Below are 16,294 nucleotides of genomic sequence, written 5' to 3'. Positions count from 1 at the left end.
GAGTGGCTGATGCCTGAAGGGACCTGAAGTCTCTCTTCTCCATCAACCCCCCATCCTCACCCAGGCTCAGCAGGCCCAGGAACGTGGCAGGGCTTCCTGCAGGCACTTCCTCTATCTCTTGCTTCCCTGTGCCTGGTGGCTTCCCAAGTGATAGTGGCAGCTGGGGATCCTAAAGCCTTGCAGAGTGGCCCGGACCTGGTGTTACAAGCATCCGGGGCTTCACGGAGAAAGGTGGGTAGTGAGTAATGAGGAAAAGTCCAGCAGGTGGCAAAGGGGAGGGCAGAGGGCACAGCCTAAGCTAAGTCCTGGCAAAGAAGCAGCTGTCACCTCCCAGAAATGGGGTAGCTGAAGTTCTGGCAGGGTTAGCCAGGGCTGAGCCAGGGAGGGCTGTGTGAATCCCTGGTTAAGAGCCTGGATGTCCCCAAGCTGGAGGAGCTCGAGAAGCAGAGTAACTGCAGAGGGGAGGCACTGGGAGGAGATCTGGCAGAAAGACCATGGGGACCACCCCCAGGTGAAGGGGTCAGGCTTCAAGCTGCAGGGGAAGGAGGTGGGGCCTTGTTCTGTCTTAAAGGAGACAGAGGCCTCTCTGACTTGGGGCTTTCTGGAGGGCGGAGCGTGTGGGCTTCTCAGCACTGCTGGGGGTGGGTTGGAGACTCCTGGAGGAAGACTAAGGAATCCTAGGCAGCTGGGGAGGGTCAGAGTGCTGTCCTGGGGGCTGGGGGTGTGGGTAAGGGAAGAAAGGGGACAGAAGGAGACAGGAGAGGAGTCAAGCCAGAGAGAGGGCCCGGTGAAGCTGGGCTGGAAGAGGCAGTGGTGAGTCTCCCTCGAGGCCCACGGGCTTGCATGCCACAGGATGCCCAGCGCTGAGATGGCAGCCAGAGTGCGCACCTGTGTACCCTACCGAGTGCCAGACCTGCCTGGCCCACCCTTTAATACCGCGGGACAAGTGTGGAGAGGGGACTGAAAGGTTCAATCTCCCCCTAGGGACACACAGCTGGTGAGCTGCAGAATCAGAATTCAACCCAGTCACCTCCCCGGCTACTATAGGGGTGGATTCCTGGGACAGGCTCTGGTCCACCCTCCTGTAACAGCCTGAGCCCCCATCTGGTGCTCCCTGGAGGCCTCTCCCACCCCACGCCCCCTGCCCTGCCCAGCTCCCAAGCCAAGGGAGGGAAGGTAGCATTTATGTTAATGTATGTTAATGAGGGCTGGGTGCCACCGGAGTCAACCCTGCCACATTCCTGGCACCTCCTCCCCCGGGTTATGGAGGAGGAGGAGAGAGGGAGGCCCCACCCCCAAGGCCCCTCGTCTCTCTCCCCACCCCCTCTCCCCCCTGCTGGGCAACGAAGAAAACAGAAGTGAGTGAGGAGCTGTGATGTGGCTGGTTGGGGGGAGCTCCCCCGTCCCGGAGGGGCTGACCTCAGCCAGGGAGGAATGTGCAGGAGGCGGAGGGCAGGGGCGGAGCGGATAGGGGTAAGGCCCCAGCCAGAGGCCCAGGCTTCCCAGTGGCCCCTCCCTCAACCCCTCCACCTCGGCTCTGACATGGCCCTCAGAAGGCAAGGAGGGGAGGAGCTCATCTTCCCGAAAAGGTGGGCCAACAGGGGTTCCTCTGGGAGCTTGGACACCAGGCTGGGGGTGGGTGAGGGCAATGCCAGACAGACCTTCCCGGGAGATCCCCTGGCGTGGCTAGCAGAGTGTCAGGAAGTCAGGCCTCAGTTGGGCTCTCCAGGGCCCGATTTCCACCGCTTATCCCCCCTTGCCTAAAGTCCTCCTCCGGGTAGCACGTCCTAGTCCCCACGTGGCCAGAAGAGGGAAAGGTCGAGCCAGCGGTTGGAGCCACCAGCCCTGATGGCTAAAGCAGGTGTGAGTGCGGAGCCAAGGCTCAACCCAGCCCAGGCTGGGCACCGAGAGGGTTGGCTGCAGTCTTCCATAAATGGATGTCCCACCCCAGCCCAGTCACACCACCACCGAGTCCAGGCAGGGTGCAAGGGGCACGCCCAGCTGAGAGTGAGGACTGTGGAGGCAGGTGCTGGCATTTGGCACGACAATCCAGTTATTTCCAGAAGGAAAAACCAAGGCCCTAGCAGGCTATACTGCTGACAGGCAGCACCAGGCACCCACGCTGCCTCCCCTGGTTGGTTCAGCTCTGTTGAGATCCAGGCCCAGGCTGCGTGAATCCAGAATCCTTGGGGACTTCCAGAGCCCAGTGTGACCCACTAACCCTAGAGAGCTGGCTCCATGAAGTCCCTCCCCAGGGTCTGCATACTCTGGGACTCAGGACTGAGAAGCAGAAAAGAGACCTTGTGGGGATGGGGACAACCTGAGCTCTCACCCCTGGGGATCTCCCTGCTCCGGGGACATCTGGAAGCTGGAAGGCAATGCCAAGGACTCACGTGGACCGGGGGACAGCCTGGTCCTTTTGGCTGGGGGTTGAGTCCCAGGATGTTGGAAAGATGGTGCAGGGGGTGGGGTGGGGGGATCCTGGTCTCATTATCCAGTATGGACTCTGGGTTATTGGGGGAGGGGCATGACATAGAGCCTGGGACCCTGGGCCTGAAGAACTAAACGCAATGGGGTCAGGTAGGGGGCACCGTGGGGTTGGGTGGGGCCCTCAAAGGCACTTGCTGATCTTGGCTGCTTGGGTGGAAAATTGTAAACAGCCAAAGAATTTTGTTTGCTTGCATGGGGCCAGAGGAGGCTGCCCAGACCCAAAGCAAAAGAGCCTGGGAGGAGGGAGAGAGGCCACGAGCTGGAAGTCCTGGGGCTCAGGCAGGGCTGTGTCCCCCCACTCCCCCTCCTGAAGGCCCCTGGTTGTCCCACGGATGCCCACCCTTCACTGCCAACCAGCCAGCGAGACCAGGCCAGAGACACCAGGCCTGAGGCTCAGCTAAGAGAGGCAGGTCCCTCCCCAACCTGGCTGGGCACAGACACCTCCACTCCAGGAACTCGCAGGAGATGCACCAGAGAGCCATGGCCTCCCTTGAAGAGCCCCGGGGAGCTGCCAGTCAGCCTTGGGGAAAATGTAAGAGGATGCATTTTGAGGGAACTGAGGGGTGGAAGACGCCCACCCTCAAGCCCTGGCATGTTTACCCCGGTGGACCTGAGGACCCCCTTGGCCATGGTCGACATTCAGCTCCTCCAAGGAAGTACCCCTGGCAGTATCAACAGGGTGTGTCCCCCAGAGTCACCTTTAGGCCAAGGCCAGACCCTTACCAGTTGAGGTGTTGAGAAGCTCCGTCCTATCCTTGAAGCCCCCTGGGGTATCTCACTCTGGTGAGGCAGACCTTGCCTGCCACCTACACCCTTGGAAGAAAGACAGTCCATAGACGTGACATAGAATGCCCCTCACCTTCCAACACAGACGTGGGACCACTGGTCAGGACCGGTCTCTGACCAGTGCCAAAGTCAGACTTGTCTCCTCCTGTCAGCCTGCCCCTCCAGGCCTCTTCTCCCACCCAACACTGGCCGTAGTCAGGGCCGCTGCCAGCCAGGTGGCAGAAGTACTAAGTCACCCAAGCCCTGTGAAAGGATGGGGGCTGGGTCTTCGGGGTCCATCAGATCTCCCGACTTGAGGACCCCTTTCCTGACCAGCCCTTCTTAGCAGACTCCTGGGGACCCAGGTGGCAGCTGAGCCCCCTCATTCCCCGCCAGCTCCCAGGCTGTGGAGGGACAGACAGGTGAAAGAACCGAGTCCCTGGGTGTGCCCTGTCTGCCCGTTCCCTCTGCCGGCTGCACAGCTCTGCCCGGGGCTACGAGGTCTCTATTGCTTCTTCCTCATTTGCCCGGACGGCATGCCCACCTTCCAGGACCTCTGTGTGGGGCATCCTCTAGCCGTGAAGCCCCACAGGGGAGGGGTCGGCCCTGCCCGCCCCTCCCTCGTGCCCGCTCCACTCTGGCCAGGCCACCAACTCCAGCCGGTCCCGGCTGCCTGCCCAGTCACCCGACCCGCCCCATAAACTTGACGGCGGGGCGGGCGCAGCTGGCTTGGTGGGGGCGGGGGCTGCTCCTTAAAGGAGCCGTCAGAGGGTGCCCGGGGCCCCTTGGCTTCTCCGACCTTCTCCAGGGTGAGAAGAGGCAGCGGGGTGAGGAGCCGCCGCTGCCGGAGCTCTCGGTGGAGTGTCGGGAGGCAGCCTGGCGTCCTGAGATGCCGCAGACCTCCTGGGCCTAGAAGAGGCAGTGGCAAGTGTCAGTGGAAGGAAGGAGGGAGGTGGGAGTCCTGGGGTGGGAGGGGTCTGGAAGCGGTGGCGGAGCTAGGGGGGGTGGTTTGGGGAGTGCGGTTTGGAACAAACGTGCTCCAGCAGCTGCACCCCTCGCTTGATCGTGCCCCAGGACCTTGCCTCGTGCCAGGGCTACTGTGCCCGGCACCTGCCCAGCCAGCTTCTGGGAAGGAGGGTGGGCACTGCAGCCAGAGCCTGGTCCCATGTGAGGGGTCCAGGGAAGAAGAAATCTGGCTCACAGAAGTGGTGGGGCTCAAAGATGGAGAAACCGTTGAAGGCAAAGATGGGATGGAGAGGCTGAGGGAGACGCCAGAGGCTGGAGAGGGAAGGACAGCTCCCCCGAGCTAGGGGGTGAGAGGCTGCCCCAGGCCCTTGGCTCTCCCCACTTGATTCCTCTTGGGTCTGAAGTCTGAGATCACAGCATTTCTGGGTGTGATCGGCCCCTCCCGCCCTCTGGGGTGGGGAGAGAGAGGTCCAGTGCAAAGCTGGGGCTGCCGGGTCCAAGTGAGCGCAGCTCCCGAATCAGGAACTGAGGTGTCTGCCCTGCCCGGCCAGGCCCGGGTCTCCCAGCTAGCTTCTCCCTCTGAGAAGTGGGCTTCCGGGGTGTCTCAGAGTTGAAGCGATGATGGATGCTGCAGTTATATTTGCTCACCTGCATGTCCAGAGAGATGCGTACACTTGCACACACATCCATATACACACGCGCGACACATATACATGCTTTCAAGGTGTACACCCCTGATATGTACATCCTGCATACACACACATACACCCCGATATGTACATCCTGCGTACACATACGTACAATGCCATGTGTGTGCACGCACATGCATATCACACCTATGTGTACAATACAGCACATATGCCAGATGGTCTCACATAGGTATCCGCAGATATGCATGCAGACACACAATACACAGATGCCCAATACAGCTATACAAAGGACCCACAGAAGCACATTCATGCTCACAGGCACCCACACCATCAGCTCCTGCTCCAAAGGTGCCTCTGTCTCTCTGAGGACCCGTGGGTGCACAGCCTCCTCCAGAGGCATGACCCCCTCTTGTTACACTCATACCCATGACCAGCTCGTTTTGCTCGTTGCACTTGGCACCTCTATAGGGACTGCAAGCAACCCGAATCCTCGTTGGTCCTCTGCCTCCTCCTGCAGGGAGGACCTTGCCTGTGTGCCCCAATGCCCCTAGCCCCAGTCCCTGGCTGGCATGAAGTAGGCGCACTGGCTCGGTGAATTAATGCCTGTGGGTGTGTATGCAGGAGGGCGGGTTCCTGGCGAGGGTGACGTGGTGGGGCGGGCGCCTGCCAGTGTGGGGTTGACCCCGAGGGTGTGCCCAGCGTGGGTGTGTCTGTGATTGTGGCCAGACAGGGCACCCTGCGAGGGAGAGGAGGGCTCGGAAGTGGAATGCGACCCCCCAGCCTCTTTCCCTAGGGGCTGTAATCTGATCCCTGGGGACTCCCCCCCACCCCAGCCTCCCGCCCTCGCCCCTTGCTGCAACTCCTTCTCCTCCAGATCCCGGGGCAGAGTCCAGGGAGGCTCAAGGCTCCTCCACACGCGCCCGCTGAACCCTGAGCTCCCTGAGCCGCGGGGATGGGGCGGGCCGAGGCTGCCGCCATGATCCCGGGCCTGGCTCTGCTCTGGGCGGCAGGGCTGGGGGGTGCTGCCCCCAGCACCCCACGCCTCCGCCTCTCCTTCCAAGGTAGGTGCACCTGGCTGGGAGGCCCCAGCTCAGGGTGGGCAAGGAGAGGGGCCCAGGGTGGGTAGGGGGCACTGTGTTTGCTGTTACCCTTGTGTGTGCACCACCCAGCCCCGGATTGGGGGGCACGCTCAGGCCATCTCCAGTTAACCCTCTCCTGGCTTCGGTCCCCAAGCTCTCTACCCACATTCTCCTCATGGTTTCCCAGGAAGACCCCTTCTGTCCCCATGGCAACAGATCCTGCCTCTGCTCCATCCCCTGCTCCCAGGAAGGTTGAGGTGGGTGGGGGGGAGCATCAGAGCCGCCTTCCCACACCCCCTCTACACAGGGTGGTGACTAGGCTGCGACATCATACTGAACCCTGGCTGGTGGCAGAGAACCCTCAGCCTGATTTTGGGGTTGGGGTTCTGGCTGTCCCAATATGCAGCCATATCCCAGAACCCTTGCCTCCCTGTGCACCCGCCTGGAGACACTGCTTGTCTGAGCACGCCCTGGAAGCTCCACCTGCTTCCCCCATGGGGTTGGGGTGGGGGCGCTGCACTGCCCACTCTGGCAGCTTGGCCGGCACCTGGGTGGGCCTGTCCTCCTGAGTTGTAAACTCACACGCATGTAAATCCACCTGTGTGTGGGCCAGGTCACATGTACAACCTTGGCCTGGAGGAAGCTTCTAGCATGACTGGCGAATCCTCAGTGTCCCCACCCCACAGAGCTCCAGGCCCGGCACGGTCTCCGGACCTTCAGGCTGGAGAGGACCTGCTGCTATGAAGCGCTGCTGCTCGATGAGGAACGTGGGCGCCTGTTTGTGGGCGCCGAGAACCACGTGGCCTCCCTCAGCCTGGACAACATTAGCAAGAGGGCCAAGAAGGTGCCAGAAACCCCACCACCACCCAGCCTCAGCACCAGGCCCCCAGGAAAGAGCCCCGGGGAGGTTGGGTCCCCTGAGTGGACACCCTCAGCTTAGAGACCGGGCCCTGTGTTCGCCTTTTCCCACCCTCCCCATAGCTGGCCTGGCCGGCCCGTGTGGAATGGCGAGAGGAGTGCAACTGGGCTGGGAAGGACATTGGCGTGAGTGTTGGCTGCCCGGGTGGGAGTGGGGCGGGTCTGCCCCTCACTCTAGCGATGGGCAGTGCTGAAACAGAGGGCCGCCTGTTCTGGCTGGGATTGGGGGCAAGAGGGTCGAGGTGGCTGAAGTCCGGAGGTAGTGAGTCAGGGTGGGGGCTCATGTGATTCTTCTTGGGGGCCTCTGAGTCATGGGGGACAATGCAGGCCTCTGCTTCCCCTGAACCCATTCTGGGGAGAGGTGGGAGGGCCGGGCTTGTCACCAAGGGCATCCGGGTCCGTGTCGCCCACGTTAGTACTTGCCTGGGCTGATACACCGAGGAAGAAGGGGTGGGGGCACCGCTGGCGAGTGGGGACCCCTTCAGGCCACCTCCCTGAGGGAGGCCTCCTTGTTCCTGACCCTGCCTGCCTGCGTGCTAGACCGAGTGCATGAACTTCGTGAAGTTGCTCCATGCCTACAACCATACCCACTTGCTGGCCTGTGGCACAGGGGCCTTCCACCCAATCTGTGCATTTGTGGAGGTGGGCCAGCGGCTGGAGGTAAGGCTGGAGCTGGTCAGGGAGGGAGGTAGGGAGAGTAAGGAAGGAGGAAGGGCCTGTACTAGTAACTCCCTGCTGCCTCCCAGGAGCCCATGCTCCGGCTGGACCCTCGAAGGCTGGAGGATGGCAAAGGCAAGAGTCCTTATGACCCCAGGCATCGGGCTGCCTCCGTGCTGGTGGGTGAGTCCAGAGGCTGGGACCCCAGAAGAGCTCCTGAAACCTGCACCACCCCCTAGAGACTCTAGCATCTTGTAAAGTCCCAAGACCCTCCCTAGAGTCCCAGGGATTCCCCATAGCCTCACTGATTTCCCAAGAGCCCCCAGAGGTCCCCCAACCTGCCATAGGAACCTTTGGCTTCGCTCAGCAGCCTTGCCATATCTACAGGGGAAGAGCTGTACTCGGGGGTAGCTGCGGACCTCATGGGCCGGGACTTCACCATCTTCCGCAGCCTGGGCCAGCGTCCAAGTCTCCGGACAGAGCCGCACGACTCCCGCTGGCTCAACGGTGAAAGGCTGGGGGTGGGGACTGTTGGGAGGGGGCCCTCATCTCCAACAGAGCAGGTGCTGAGTAAGGCACCTGCTTTCCAGATGCCTATCCTGGGTCAAGCCCTGCACTGGGCACTGGGTCAGAGGGCGAGACCAGATAGGTGTGACCCAGGCCCTCTTTGAGTTCAGACCTCAAAACGAATGCATGATAAGATCAGTTCCAATGGCCAGGATATACAGTGAGAGAACAGAGAAGGGGAGAGGAGACGAGGTGGGAGTGGTGGTGGTGGGAGTGGGAGGGTTGGGGACAGGAAGCCACTCTGCCGAAAAGAGGAATGAGCTAATTCCCAGAACACAGCAGGATTTCGGGAAGAGCATTCCAGGCAGAGGGAATGATGAGTGCAAAGGCCCTGGGGACAGGAACAAGCCAAGGAACAGACTCATGAAGGGAGCAATGATAAGGGGCCTGCCCTGTGAGGAAAGGGTAGGGCCAGAGTACCTTATTCTGAGTGAGGGGACCCAGCGGAGTATTTGAAGCAGGAGTCAGGGCATCTACTTCCCGCTACAGAGGAAGATTCATAAGTGAAGGCAAAACCCAGATACCCAGGATCGCTCCTTTCTTGGTGCACTGGCATGGAGAACTGCCAGGGGAGGGGTGAGAGGCCCGCTACTGGCCAAGGTCACCTGCCTGTGAGCCCAGGTAGCCACGGTCTCTGCTGCCCTCTCGTGGCTGCTTCTTGACTCACAGGCCCTCATCTTGATTCTGTCCTGGGGAGCCCGTCGAACTTGCTTCTGGAGTTGGGGTGGTCAGCGGCTGCCCTGAGGGCTTATGCTGGCTTAAAGAGAAGGGGAGGCAGGGCCAGGCAGGACCTCAGTGACCCCTCGCCTCCTGCTGTGGCCAGAGCCCAAGTTTATCAAGGTCTTTTGGATCCCGGAGAGTGAGAACCCAGATGATGACAAGATTTACTTCTTCTTCCGTGAGTCTGCGGTGGAGGCCACGCCGGCACTGGGACGCCTGTCTGTGTCCCGCGTTGGCCAGATCTGCAGGGTGAGGCCTTCCTGGGCCACATTCAGAGGTTCTGCCACCGCCCCTTTGCCTGTCAGGGCCTCACCCTCATCCCCTCCTACTGGCCCCTGCAGAACGACGTGGGTGGCCAGCGCAGCCTGGTCAACAAGTGGACAACTTTCCTGAAGGCGCGGCTGGTGTGCTCGGTGCCCGGTGCCGAGGGCGATACGAACTATGACCAGCTCCGTAAGCAGCAGGAGTGGAGGATGGGGTGGGGGCAGTGAACACAGGGGCACAGACCCTGGAGCCTGGCTCTGCACCCTCCCCCAGCGTGGTCCCTTCCCTACAGAGGACGTGTTCCTGTTGTCCTCGCGAGATCGCTGGACCCCGCTGCTCTATGCTGTCTTCTCCACATCCAGGTGAGGTGTGGGAGGCAGTGGGCAGGATGGCCCAGGCTCCACTGGAGCCCTTCGCTCCACTGACATCTTCACCTGCAGCAGCATCTTCCAGGGTTCTGCCGTGTGCGTGTACAGCATGAATGATGTACGCCGGGCCTTCCTGGGACCCTTTGCACACAAGGAGGGGCCCATGCACCAGTGGGTGTCCTACCAGGGACGTGTCCCCTACCCCCGACCTGGCATGGTACGTAGCCCAGAGACTGCCTCCACAACCCAGTTAATGCAGGGTGGAGGACTTGGCCTGGGGTCTTCTTGGTGAATGTGATTTCTTCCTTTTTTTGTTTTTTTAATGGTTGGGAAAACATCCTCTTCATCAGACAGGGTTCCTCAGGGGAAGGTCATAATTCCCCCTCAGATTGCCAGGGCAGGGCTCTGTCCAATACCCACCCCCTCATACACACTCCAAGTTCTGGGTGGTCTCTTGTGGAGGGCTGCCCACCCGGCCTTCTTATCCACTTCCTTGTCTTGCCTCCTCCCCACCTCCCAGTGCCCCAGCAAGACTTTTGGCACCTTCAGTTCCACCAAGGACTTTCCTGATGATGTCATCCAGTTTGCCCGGAACCACCCCCTCATGTACAATTCGGTCCTGCCCATCGGCGGGCGCCCTCTCTTCCAACAAGTGGGTGCCGGCTACACCTTCACCCAGATCACTGCAGACCGTGTCGCAGCTGCTGATGGATACTACGACGTCCTCTTCATCGGCACAGGTCAGGGTCCTGCCATGACCACCTACAAAACCCAGCGCAGGCTCTTTGGCCTGTTAGTGGAATTTCCCTGTGTTCAGACCCATTTCCATATGTTTCCTGGGGCTGTGTCCCCCATCTCCTTCTGGATGCTGCTCTGATTGCTCCAACCCACATTCTTCACCTCTCCAGCCGTGCTGCGGGTGGAGGCATCAGAAGCAAGGAGACCCCTGGCCCTAGCTGTCAGAGGGCACAAGGAGTCACCCCCTCTTCTCATCCCTACAGATGCAGGCACAGTGCTGAAGGTGATCTCCGTCCCCAAGGGCGGCTGGCCAAATGCTGAGGGGCTGCTCCTGGAGGAATTACACATGTTTGAGGTGAGGCCTAGCCCCCACTGCCTGGGAGACCCTCACCCCATGGAGCCATGATCCCAGAGCCCCTCCTCCTTCTCAGGACTCAGCTGCTGTCACCAGCATGCAAATCTCCTCTAAGAGGGTAAGTGACCAGAGTGCTTGGGGGTGGAATGGACCCAAAGTGTTCCCAGGTGCCCCCACTCCCATTCTTTTGGTGATGATAAGCCCCAATTTCCATTTCAAGGACAGGCTCTGTGACTTGAGACCCCAGTGTTCCCTTTTGTCAAATGGGGGGAAGGGATCCCTGACCTATGGGAGGTTGGCACTGGGCCTCCCTCGGTCAGCCTGGAGCCTTATTCCCCTAGCACCAACTGTACGTAGCCTCTCGCAGCGGGGTGGCCCAGATCCCGTTGCACCGCTGCGCTTCCCACGGCCGTGCCTGTGCCGAATGCTGCCTGGCACGTGACCCCTACTGTGCCTGGGATGGGGCCAAGTGCACTCGCTTCCAGCCCAGTGCCAAGAGGTGAGCAGGGTCAAGGACGTGCTGCCTGGAGGGAGTCTTTATCCATCCCTGGCTAAAAGACGCACTCACGGAGGCTCTAATGTCCCCGATCCCCAGGCGGTTCCGACGGCAGGACGTAAGGAACGGTGACCCCAGCATACTGTGTTCCGGGGGTGAGTGTCTCAGCTGCTCTCATCCCTCAGCGCTTAAAGACTGCCCCACCCTGTCCTGCTTTGTCTGAATCTGACATTCCCTTTGCCCCCAGACTCATCCCACCCTGTGCTGCTGGAGCAGAAGGTGCTGGGTGTGGAGGGAGGTAGCGCCTTCCTGGAGTGTGAGGCCCGCTCGCTGCAGGCGCACGTGGAGTGGACCTTCCAGCGCGCGGGGGAGTCGGCCTACACTCAGGTGAGCCTCCCCCCACCCCCTCCCCAAACAGGCCCTGTTCCAACCCTAACGTCCAGAAAGTGATTAATGAGGCCCTTGGCCCGCTCCGCACGTCTACATGCGATCCAGCCCCGCCCAGTGAGTCTCAACCCAATCACACCCCTAACGCCCAATTGGGGCCCGCACTCGGCATCCAGGTGAGGCCCCATTCCTCTAACTAGGCGCCTGACATCCCCGCCCCATCGGAGAGAAGCCCCGCCCTTGCCCCGCCCACTGAACTCTCCAACCCGCCCTCACGTGCAGATAAGCCCCGCCCCCGCCCGTTCCTTAAATTCCTCGCCTCCCGCTGATCTATCAGCAGGTGCCTGCGGAGGAACGAGCTGAGCGCACGAGGAGGGGATTGCTGCTGCGCGGGCTGCGGCGTGGGGACTCCGGCGTGTACCTGTGTGCAGCGGTGGAGCAGGGCTTTTCGCAGCCACTGCGTCGCCTGGCCCTGCACGTGCTGAGTGCAGCACAGGCTGAAAGACTGGCCCGGACCGAGGATACTGCGCCCGTCGCCCCGCCGGGCCCCAAGCTCTGGTACCGGGACTTTCTGCAGCTGGTGGAGCCCGGCGGCGGTGGTGCGAACTCCCTGCGAATGTGTCGCCCTCAGCCCGCGCCGCGCCCACAGGTCCCTGAGTCACGGAGAAAGGGCCGCAACCGGAGGACACACGCCCCAGAGCTGCGGGCTGAGCGGGGCCCGCGCAGCGCAGCGGACTGGTGACTTGGCCGTCCCCACGCTGGGGACTGGGGAGGAGGCTGCAGGAGGGAGAGGGGGCGCACAGACCCTGGGAGACGGCTAGGGGCCCGGCGTTTCCTGGTGGAGGGAAGACACCGACCGACAGGCCCTGGCCAAGGGGCAGCCATGCTGGCTTATTTATTAACAAGAGGATAACCCTTGAATGTAACCCCGATAGGGGCGGCCTAGGCTGGGCACAGGGTCCGGCTGGTCGGGAGGAGGCAGAGAAGCAGGGTTCCCCGGGTACTTGGGTGGGAGTGGTGCCTGGAATGCCCACCCTGGGAGAAGGACCGCCTCTTTGGGCAATGAGCAGAAAGCTGTGAACAGGCTGGGTGGGTGGGGTGGGGCAGGCCGACTGTACTAATGCAATAAACACATTTTCAGCCAAAGCTGGAATGGCCCCAGCAGACAATTGCTGGTCTTAGTGTTGCCGACCCAGGTTCTTGGACTCTTGAATCAATAGAAGTTGATAAGAGGCCAGATGAGAAATTCAGGCAAAGGGTTCGCTGGGCTCATGCTGCAGAACAAGGGAGTGAAAATAAGCCACAGGTGCCCAGCAAGCAACAGGTGCTTTCGCTTGCTTGCGGTTGGGGGGGTGGGGGAGGAGGGCAGGAGGGGTGAGTTGGTTCCTTAAATGGGGTGAGGTAGGGTCAGATCCATGGTTCAGGCAGTAGGGGTGGCTTAGGTGGTCAGCCCACCCCCTTGTGGTGGTGTGGCAGTTGGTTTTTTGGTCTTTTGTTTGGGGGGGGGGTCTTTTTGTATCTTGTTTATAATTTGCCCCAACCGCACGTGTGTATAGTTGCTTTTAGTTGCTTACAGCAGGGTTCCCCAACCTCCAGGCCTAGGACTGACACTGATCTGTGTTAGGAACCGGACTGCACAGCAGGAAGTGAGCGGAGGGCAAGCCAGCGAGCAAAGATGCTTCTTCTACGTCTTACCATTGGTTGCATTACCAGCTGAAACCACCCCCATCCCTCCCATCTGGTCCCTGGAAAAATCTGTCTTCCACGAAACCAATCCCTGTTGCCCAAATGGTCGGGGGACCTCTGCCTTATAATCTCTTTGTAGTCCCTTGCTCCAGGAGATGTTTGTCCAAGTGAAGTACTGCAGCAAAGGGTCCCATGTCCTAGCCTGTCTGATTCCCCTCTAGGGGGTTCTACACCCCTTATTCTTAAGGATTAAGGGGTTGAGGGTTTCTTCTGAAACCACAGATCCTAGCCTACCCTAAAGGTGTAGAAGTCCCTTGCTGACTGCTTTCGGGGACCTGGGTTCCCCTCAGCTGGAATCGGTTGAAATCCTTGAGCCATCATGAGCCTTACTTGAAAACTGTTGGGACCTGGAAAACACAAACTTAACCAAAGGGTTAAACAGACAAGGGCCAAAAAGAACAGTAAAAAGCCCCTATAGCAGGGGTCACCAACCTCCAGGATCTAATGCCTTGACATGAGATGGAGCTGATGTAATAACAGAAAAAAGTTCACAATACATGCAATGTGCTTGAGTCTACCTGAAACCATTCCCTTACCCCGTGCCCATGGAAAAATTATCTTCCAGGAAGCCAGTGCCTGGTGCCAGAAAGGTTGGGGACTGCTTCACTCAAGGGTCTAGAAACCAGGATAACTTTGAGAGGGCTTCCCTAACTGCTGACCAGGCAACGAAGGCAACAGCGCCCCTGCCAAAATTGTGAAGCCATTGCTGCTTGGGTGTCTATTTCTTTAACTTTTCTCTTTGCTGTTGCATTGATTTAGGTGCAGCAGGAAGTGTTAGTTACCCCATAAATTGTGCCTTGTTCTGTCAGAAGGTAATCAAGAACTAGATGATTATCAAGAGGTAAATACATTAACTCAAGTAACAAGAGAGGACTTAAGTCCCGTTAAAGCTTGCTCTTGTCAGTTTTTTCACAGAATTAAGCTGTCTGGTGGGATTTCTCAGTGTGGCTTCTTGATAGGGAAAGCTACCCCCATGGAGCTGCCAGTCCTGTGGCCAGCCCTAGGAAGTGAACATTAGTATTTATTTAGGTATTCAGTGGCAGACACTTGGGATCTTTGATTTTCCTTGCAACATGTGTGATCTAGTTCCTGACTAGGGATGGAGCCTGGACCTCTGGCATTGGGAGTGCAAAATCTTAGCCCACTGGACCACCAGGGAAGTCCCTGAAGTGGACATTGTTAATGCAGTTACAGGCCATAGCTTGGACTTTCCCCGTGGCTCAGCCATAAAGAAAACTGCCATACAGGAGACATTGGTTCAATCCCTGGGTCAGGAAGATCCTGTGGGGAAGGAAATGGTGACCCTCTCTAGTATTCTTGCCTAGAAAATCCCATGGACAGAGGAGCCTCGTGGGCTACAGTCCATGGGGTCGCCAAAGAGTGGGACACCACTTAGCCACTAAACAACAAAATAAAGCCTTGTGAATATCAAGTACCCAGAAGCACCAATTTTCAATTTGTTATAAGAAATGGCCACAAGGTGGCAGCATTTCTCCCTGCCCAACTCGATTCCTTGGGCAACCAGAGCCTTAGGAAGTCCCATTCCTGGGTTGTAACTTAGAGTGGGATGTGCCAGAAACAACAGCCAAGGGCTTGTGTCTTCTTATTTCTTCCACCTTACCCTTCACCACCCCAGACAAATCCAAACCCCTGCAAACCTGCTACAGTGAGGGTGCTGAGGGTACTCTTGGTAGGGTGAGTCTAAGGCAGAAGGTTGGAGATGGGAACACCCCCACTAGGAGACCTGAAAACCGGGTGAATTTACAAAGCTCTTGCATCCCTGGGACTTTCCTGGCAGTTCAGTGGTTAAGATTCACACTTCCAGGGCAAGGGGCCCGAGTTCCATCTGTGGTTGGAGAACTAAGATATTGCGTTCCATGTGGTGTGGCCAAGAAAATTGTTAAAAATAACTAAAGATGTCAAAAAAAAAAAAAAAGATCTTCTAGCTCACAGAATCCACCATCCTTTGGGTACGCTAGGCTTGGCTTAGCTATAGGAGGGTCTGACTGGATCTGGAGACTGTGATCTTAGGGGAGCAGGCACTACAGGGCCAAGGGAGGTTCTCTGATGACACAGCCTCCCTAGCCCCCTTAGCTTTACCGCCCTCCAGCCTTGAGACCAAGCCTGCTCAGGCTCCAGGGCTGTGACACGGGCCAAAGTGCCAGAAGCCTGAACAAAAAATAGAATAGGGATTTATTTTCTTTTTGTTAAACTTGTATTTTGGCATATACTTGATTGATCACGTAGCGTTGCTCAAGGTGTCCAGCGACATGATTCAGTTATACATACACTGGTATCCTCTGTGTGTGCGCGCTCAGCTGTGTCTGACTCTGTGACCCCGTGGGCTGTAGCCCACCACGCTCCTCTGTCCATGGAAGTTTCCAGGCAAGAATACTGGAGTGGCTTGCCATTTCCTCCTCCAGGGGGAATCCCAACCAAGGGGTAGAACCCAGGTCCCTTGTGTCTCCTGCATTGGTAGGCAGATTCTTTAACTCTCCATAAAGGTTGTAACTTCCCGCCTGGGAAGCCCTGTATCTCGTCTTCATTGGATTCTTTTCCCATGTAAGTTCTGACAGAATTGTTCTCATTATCTACTTTCTGTACGTATGTATGTGTTAAACACAACCTCCGCATTTCTCCCTCCACCCTGCATAACTCCCCACTTTGTAACCCAGTTTCTTTTCAAAGTCTGTGAATCTGTTTTGTCAGTTCATGATTATCAGTTTTAAAATTCCACCTATAAGAAAAATCACACAATATTTGTCTTTCTCTGTCTGACTGACTTAGTGTAATCATCTCCTGGTCCATCTATGTTGTTCCAAATGGCAGTATTTCATTCTATACCTGTGGCTGAATATATGTGTGTGTTTGTGTGTGTGTGTGTGTACGGCATCGATATTAAGCTTTAACCTGTCAGTGGACAATTTGCTGATTCTGAGTCTAGGCTACTGTAAATGGTGCTTCAGTGAACACTGGGGCGCATGGTGTCTTTTTGAATTATGGTTTTCGCGTAACGTCGGCCCAGGCGTGGGAATGTCAGATCTTGGGCTTAGTGCTCTTGACAGTTTTTTTCAGGCATTCAGAGACTGTCGTTCAGTGGCTGTTGCCAAGGTACATCCCACTCACAG

At 58.3% G+C, this 16,294-nt stretch overlaps 1 protein-coding gene across 5 annotated transcripts; it reads left to right on the top strand.

Moving 5' to 3' along the window:
* The first annotated feature begins 99 nt into the window (after positions 1-99).
* On the top strand, positions 100-12,589 carry SEMA3B (semaphorin 3B). Of its 5 annotated transcripts, none has more exons than XM_025272612.3 (18): positions 100-1,589; positions 5,746-5,932; positions 6,637-6,794; positions 6,932-6,994; positions 7,409-7,528; positions 7,615-7,708; positions 7,913-8,032; positions 8,916-9,061; positions 9,154-9,265; positions 9,369-9,438; positions 9,520-9,661; positions 9,965-10,184; positions 10,446-10,537; positions 10,614-10,655; positions 10,879-11,036; positions 11,133-11,188; positions 11,281-11,420; positions 11,761-12,589. In XM_025272612.3, the coding sequence occupies exons 2-18, from the start codon at positions 5,824-5,826 to the stop codon at positions 12,160-12,162; spliced, it is 2,244 nt and encodes a 747-aa protein (XP_025128397.1). In that variant the 5' UTR covers positions 100-1,589; positions 5,746-5,823; the 3' UTR covers positions 12,163-12,589. The 5 variants fall into 5 exon arrangements, with proteins under 5 accessions (XP_025128397.1, XP_025128394.1, XP_025128396.1 ...); XM_025272609.3 differs by having other exon boundaries at positions 11,758-12,589; XM_025272611.3 differs by having other exon boundaries at positions 9,517-9,661.
* The last annotated feature ends 3,705 nt before the right edge of the window (positions 12,590-16,294 follow it).

This window comes from Bubalus bubalis, chromosome 21, assembly GCF_019923935.1.
Source record: "Bubalus bubalis isolate 160015118507 breed Murrah chromosome 21, NDDB_SH_1, whole genome shotgun sequence".
Classification (NCBI taxonomy): Eukaryota; Metazoa; Chordata; class Mammalia; order Artiodactyla; family Bovidae; genus Bubalus; species Bubalus bubalis.
This window is presented reverse-complemented; position numbering and strand designations above follow the sequence as displayed.

Excerpts from the sequence above, each read along its gene's own strand:
- SEMA3B (XM_006053296.4), top strand. The coding sequence starts at position 5,824 with ATGGGGCGGGCCGAGGCTGCCGCCATGATCCCGGGCCTGGCTCTGCTC. Across the intron at positions 6,795-6,931 it reads TTAGCAAGAGGGCCAAGAAG|CTGGCCTGGCCGGCCCGTGT; the intron begins GTGCCAGAAACC and ends CCCTCCCCATAG. Across the intron at positions 10,538-10,613 it reads AGGAATTACACATGTTTGAG|GACTCAGCTGCTGTCACCAG; the intron begins GTGAGGCCTAGC and ends CCTCCTTCTCAG.